The sequence below is a fragment of the Spermophilus citellus genome, assembly GCF_964194105.1.
Source record: "Spermophilus citellus genome assembly, chromosome: 2".
Taxonomy (NCBI): Eukaryota; Metazoa; Chordata; class Mammalia; order Rodentia; family Sciuridae; genus Spermophilus; species Spermophilus citellus.
The window spans coordinates 26,132,897-26,139,601 of record NC_138183.1 but is presented as its reverse complement, the minus strand read 5'-3'; the positions used below and the strand labels follow the sequence as shown (position 1 = coordinate 26,139,601).

Genomic DNA, 6,705 nt, shown 5'->3' with positions numbered 1-6,705 from the left:
GGCTAGAAACCTAATCTGACCGTTGTATTTAGGGCTCTGGCCTTTGGGAAGTGATCAAGATTAGATAAGGCCATCAGGTGGAGTTCCCATGATTGAATACTGGTGGCTTTATGAGAAGAGGGAGAGAGAGTCCAGAAATCCACAGAAGCATATGCATCTCTGTTTCTTGCCTTGGACTCTACCAGCAAGGCCATGAATGAGCTTTGAGCCAAGATATACTTCTTTCCTTTGTGCACCTCCATAGTTATGAACCAAAATATCTCTTTTCCTTATGAAGTCACTCAGCCTCAGACACTTCACTATGGTAATACAAAATGGACTAATACACCCAGCATTTTCTAGATCAGTAGCTGTGGCCTCTCCTCTTGCTCATCCTTTCCCCTGAAACCATTTGATTGATTTCTAAAACATACAAGCAAAATTCTTAGGAATCAATGACTCCTTCCATCGTTTTATCTACTGTAGAAGGTGTAAGATCAGGCGAGGCAGGCAGCAACCAAAGGAGGCAGATATAAAAAGGCCACCTAAAGAGGCATTATTTGAGATATCACTCCTGGGCAGAACTCGATCAGACTGACAGAATGGACTGGAGAAGGGTCTGAGGAGAAACCGCATGGGAGCTCGACCGGACTGGACTTTTATGAGGCTTACAGCAGGAAGGGAAGGGGTTGGGACAGGAAAAGTGTTTTTGGAGTCCCTTGTCCCACTGGAGTTGGTCAGGGGGAGCTTGGCTGAACTTCAGATTGGCCAGGGGGTCCTGATGATTGACAGACCTTAGTCAGGAGATCCCACTGATTGAAAGGCTGTTTCTATTGGTGCCTGATTCTTTCCCCCGCGGGCTGCTTTGTCACCGCCACCGACCTGACAGAAGGGAGACTGGAGATTTTGTTGACAAAGCCTTTGTACTGTGGCACAGGGGTAAGGCCTTATCTAGCATGTGAACTATGGGACTATGGGCTTAGGCATTCCAGGAGGGCCCATATAGCCTATCCAACTGGTTTTACTGGGTCAAAATGACTATGTCTGGTATGCAGTTTTTCTAGAAATAGTTAAAAAAAAAACAACAACAATTTTATCTTAACACTGTGCTTTAGAAAATATTATGGGTGAACCTTTTAACTAACTGACACTTAAAATCTACTGTTGCCACAGCTAATGGCAGAATATATTCTTGTATATATCTAGAGAGTTTCTAAAAACACTCAAAATAAACTTACTTCTAAGGAGAGGGAAGGAAGATGTTTCAATCAATCCTTTTCTATATTGCTGTTTTTCTTTGCTTTTTTTTTTTTTACCATGAGAAGAATAATTTTTTTTAACATACATTAATATATGGAATCTCTCCCTTCCCTTTTCTTTTGTAGATGGACAGTAGTATTTGGAGAGGATGAATTTACTATTATAACTTTGTACAATATATACTAGTTTTTAGAATATTTTCACACTTTCTTAGCCATTTTTCAACCAATAGATATTGAAGCATCTGCATTGTTCCAGACTCTGAAGACAACATGATGAATAAGACTGACACAACACCTGGCCATATGGAGCTTATAACTGATCTGGGAGTCAGCTGACATATGCTACTGAGAACCTGTTGTGCTCCAGGCACTGTTGTAGGTGCTAGAACAACAGCCAAGAATGGCAGTGAGTTCACCTCCCCAAGAAGCAAGTGCCTTGCCAAGACAAAAGGTTTAATGTAGGTTGAGCACCCTACCAATGCTCCAAAAGCTTTGGATTTTGGAGAGTTTGAATTTCAGATTTTTGGATAAGGGATCCTCAACCAGTAAAATATATACAAATATTCTAAAATCTGAAACAGTTGAAATTTGAAACATTTCTCATCCTAAACTTATTAGATGAGGGACACTTACTTGTATGTATTTTTTACTTGTATCTGTTGGAGAGGTACTCTCTGAGAAAGTAAAATTTGACTTGGAGCCTGTAGCAGTCCATTTTCTGCTGCTTTAAAAGAATATTACATATTGGGTAATTTATAAATGATAGAAGTTTATTTGGCTCATGGTTCTGCAGTCTGGGAAGTCCAAGCACAGGCACTAGCATCTGGTGATGGAGGCACTTTATGCTGCATCATGACATGGTGGAAAGACAAGTGAACACACACCAGACAAAGGGAACCAAGCTCACTTTTATCAGAGAGCCATTCCTGAGATAACTAACTCACTCCTGTGCTAATAACTTACTCCATTCATCAGGGAAGAACCTAATCACCTCTTAAAGTTTTCATCTCTTAATACTGTGAACATGACAGTAAAATTTCACATGACTCTGGGTGCAGGAGGTTGAAGCAAGAGGATGGCAAGCTTGATGCCAACCTCAGCAACTTAGCAAGACCATACCTCAAAATTAAATTTAAAAAAGGGCTGGGAAGCCAGGCACAGTGGCACCCACCTGTAATCACAGAAGTTCAGGAGGCTGAGGCAGGAGGATTGCAAGTTCTCTGTCTCATAAAATAGAAAATAGGGCTGTGGATGTGGCTCAGTGGCTGAGTGCCCCTGAGTTCAATCCCTGGTACAAAAAAAAAAAAAAAAACAAAAAAAAAAAGGGGGGGAAAAAACAAGGGCTGGGGATGTAGCTCAGTAGTAGAACACTCCTGAGTTCAATCCCCTGTGCTGTGGGGGAAAAAAAATTCAACCTGAGTTTGAAAGGAGACATTCAAATCATAAAGAACCATCTGACAATGAAAAAGAGTCATTCAACTATTTAGAAAGAAAGAGTTTAAGCTGAAGGAACCTCAAATGCAAAGCCCCTGAGGACAGAACCACCTCAGCCGAGTCCTAGGGATATAGCTCAATGGTAAAGTGTTTTAGCATGTTCCGGCATTGTAAAACCTCAGCAGTACAAAAACAGAATGCAATTTAGCCTGTCTGAGGAATAAAAGAAAAAAAAAGGTAAATGAAAGAAAGATAGTACAGAAGGATGACTGCATGAGAGGGAGAGAGAAGGAAAGAGGTGAATCTGGAGAATGTGACAGTAGTCCAAGGTGTTGTCATGGTAATTTTAAAGGACATTTGGATAGTAAATGTCCATATGCTTAAAGGCCAATATGCTAAAGGCTTAGTTATCAGCTGTTAGCACTACCTTTAGGAGGTGAAGCCTGAATGAAAAAAGTTAGGTCATTGTGGGCTTACCCTTGAAGGGGATATTGGGACTCCACCCATTTCTGTCCCTTTCTTTGCTTCCTGGCTGTCAGTGGGTGAGCAATTGCACCTCTACACTCTCTTATTATGATGTACTGTGCTCCACAGGTCCAAAGCAATGTGTCCAAGGGACCATGAACTGAAATTGTGAGGTAAGATAAATCTTTTCTCCTTGTAAGTTGATTATCTTGGGTATTTTGTCACAGTGACAGAAATCTGACTAACAGATATAACATAGATATACATAGATGTAACATGATCTATCATTTTAAAAGACCATGTTGGCTGTTGGGGAGGCAGCTGGAAGAAGAAGAGCAAAAGTGGAGAGACCAGTTGGAGGCAGGTGAAGGATGATGGAATCACCTATAATTATAGAAGTAGAAATGGTGAAAAAAGGCTGAGTTGGATATAGATTGGAGAATAAAATTGACAGGACTCCCTAATGGATTGGATGGAAGTAGGGAAGGGAAAGATAGGGAAGAAAGGGACTTAGGAATGAGGACTAGGTTTGGTCTGAATACCCAGGTAACTGGTGATACCCTGAACCAATATAGGGAAAACTGAGAATGGTGGGGGCAGGGGTGCTGTGAACAGTTTGCAGGGGCAAGAAAGGTCCATAAGGAAGTCAATTGTTCTGTTCAGCCATGCTATTTTTCTGAGGCTTGTTATATTACAAGTGAAAATATTGCTTAAGTGGTAGACTGACTCTATAGCTAAGAGTCCAGATTTAGTCCAGGCTGGAGGTACTTCAAAACAAGGACCAAGATGAGATCACCTGGTGACTAAGACACAGAGGAAGACAGAGGACAGATAATTAGATATTGAATCACCGTATAGGTAAATAGATGCTGTGAGAGGAGAAATATCATGTAGGAGGAAAGGAAGATTGCTCAGGAAAGTTTCATGAAAGACTTATATCCAAACTTTAAGAGTTCATGAAAAACTACAGTGACATTATATCTATGAAGCTGCTGGCTCAGAGTGGTGATTTGCTATTGGTCATACAGCTAATGGTGGTCTGACTGTAACTGTGTTTGATACTTGAGCAATTTAAGTCAAATATCATGGAGGGAGGGACTATTAAAGAAGCAGTCAGGCAGGTACCCAGGAACACCAGTTCTAAAGTCATCTGCCTGAGTTCACCATCTGGATCTGCCACTCACCAGTTTGGTAATTCTAAACATATTACTCAACATCTCAGTATTTTAGTCATCTCTTCAGTAAATGGGCATACTACTAACAGTTAAGCACTTAAGGACTGTCATGTTCCTTGTACTAATATTTTACATGCATTATTCCACACACCCCAGCCCCAACAATCAATGAGCTGATTGACCTTATCTCCAAATTACTGCTAATGAAATGGGAGCACATTCCTCCATTCCACTAAATATTTACTGTGCATCTGCAATGTTTCTGGAAGGGACTATCAGCAAACTAAGCAAAACCTTGCTTTTGTGCAGTTTCAGCCTGGGTTTCAAAGGGGAAGGAATGATAAATTTAATAAATATGTATATTATATGGTAATCAGAAGATGATAAATGCTATAGAACAAATGGATAGGATAATGGAGCTAGAGAATTTGTGATTTTTAGTAACTTAACCTCAGTAGACTTCACTGAGGCAAAGAAATTTGAGCAAAGCTTTAGCAGGTGAGGAGACAGAATGGCAAGTGCAACTAAGGCACTTGGGGGCATATTTGCCTACTGTCCACCAACAATTCCATGTAGGGGTAGAGCAAGGGATGCGGTGATGCACTCAATTTTTAGAACTTTTGACTTTTCCTCTGGATGAGATGGGGCACAAGAGACCTGTTCTATCCAAATGAATAACTTGACCTCCGTTTTAGATCCATCCTTCTGTTTAAGTTCAAGGTACTAAGGTTAGAGAGTGAATACAAAATCTGCAGCCAGGCAGTCTGGAGTTGGAAGTCTACTCTGGGATTTAAAAATGAATTGACACCACAAAAGCTCGCACAGCTGCCAGCGCCTCACAGTGCTGACCCACCACTGTGGTTACCGCGATCGTTTCATTTATACTCCGCCCCGACTACCGCCCTCTGGGTCCTTGGCTTCAGGCACAGCATCCACTCTCAGCTGTGCCTCCACGTAGCGCTTCCCCGGCGACGGATTGCGCAATTCGTGCAGCGGGGCGGAGTCTGAACGTAGGCGGGGCGGCGACTGGAGGCGGGTAGCCTGCGCGCCCGGCAGCAGACGCGACAAGGAAACCCCGAGGGCCACCGACGCCCGCGGTGTACGCTTGCGCACACCCGATCCCGGCCTCCAACATTCCAGAGCCGCCAGCGGCCTCACCCCCTGTTCCGGGGCGGAGTTTCTGGTTGCGCCTGCGCACAAGCTCGCCGCACCCTACGCCTGCGCGCTTGGACAGCCCGGCCCCATCCCCCAGGTTTTTCTGGTGGGGGAGGGGGCACGTCTCGGCGAGTCACGATGATGGCGGCCACCATCCTGTGGTGAGGTAGCGGGTTCTCAGCTGCTCTCGTGGGTCCCCTCGCTCCTCCTGTGGACTCAGCGGCCGGCGCGTGAAGAAGCACGCGGCTCGAGCTCGCAAGGAAGGCCGCAGTCGCGGGAGCAGCGGCGCGGCCCCAGGCACGGGCTGGGGGAGAGGCCGCTCCGCAAGGCGAATGTGACAAGCCCCCACCCCCACCGCCTTCCTCCTGAGAGCGCGAGGAGCGCGGGCGACCCCGGGGCGGCCAGGCCACAGACCCCGCCCAGAGGCCCCCACCCGGCGCAGGCCCGGCAGCGGAGCTGCGGCGGCACCATGCAGGTCACCCTGAAGACCCTCCAGCAGCAGACCTTCAAGATCGACATCGACCCAGAGGAGACGGTACGTGCGGCGGGGCCGCGGGCCCAGTGGGGACGGCCGCGTGCGGGAGCTCCGGGCGCCCGCCAGGCCTGGGCGGGGGGCGGCGCACGGGCCCGCAGCCGGGACCTCGGGAGAGCGCAGCTGGGCCCCGGCGGGGGGCGGCGGGCCGACCCTCCCGATGCTCCGCGGGCTTTGTGGCCCGAGAAAGGGGAGACGGGGGGCCGGACGCCTGGAGGCAGATGGCGTGGAGCCCACGCCCGCGGGCACGGGAGGCCTCGGCTCGAGCGCGTGGTGTGAGGCGGGAGGGGGAGGGGAGGGGAGGACGGGGCCGCCTGGGCTGTGGAGCTTGGCCTGCTGGTGTGGTGCACAGGTGGGGGAGGGCGATGTAGGCGTCGTCACCACCCCTGCAGGGACCTGGTTAGGCACTAAGGTCTAGGAGTTGGTAACCTGAGATGATGAGCCTTGAAAAAGTATCAGGTTCTGTCTGCAGCCTGCTAGAGGTGAGTGGTGAGAGGTGGGGAAGAGGAATTCTTTGCCCCTTCTCCTTAGAATTGTTAGACCTTTGATTTGTGTTATCACAGGTTATTTTACCACCGCCGTGCGGCCACCCAAACCCACACCCACATAAATTGTGCTCTGAGGCCTGTTAGTGAAGTTTTTTTGTTTTTTTTTTTTGCCTGAGAGCCCTTCGAATCCAGGCTCAAGACTCAGCTTCAGATTT

The 6,705-nt window shown here is 46.9% G+C and overlaps 1 protein-coding gene across 1 annotated transcript in view; it reads left to right on the top strand.

Moving 5' to 3' along the window:
• The first annotated feature begins 5,486 nt into the window (after positions 1-5,486).
• RAD23B (RAD23 homolog B, nucleotide excision repair protein) overlaps positions 5,487-6,705 on the top strand; it is a 41,167-nt gene continuing 39,948 nt past the window's right edge. Inside the window, exon 1 of the mRNA XM_081262253.1 lies at positions 5,487-6,005. Coding sequence (XP_081118379.1) covers positions 5,940-6,005 — 66 coding nt within the window. The 5' untranslated portion in view covers positions 5,487-5,939. The remainder of the gene's footprint in view (positions 6,006-6,705) is intronic.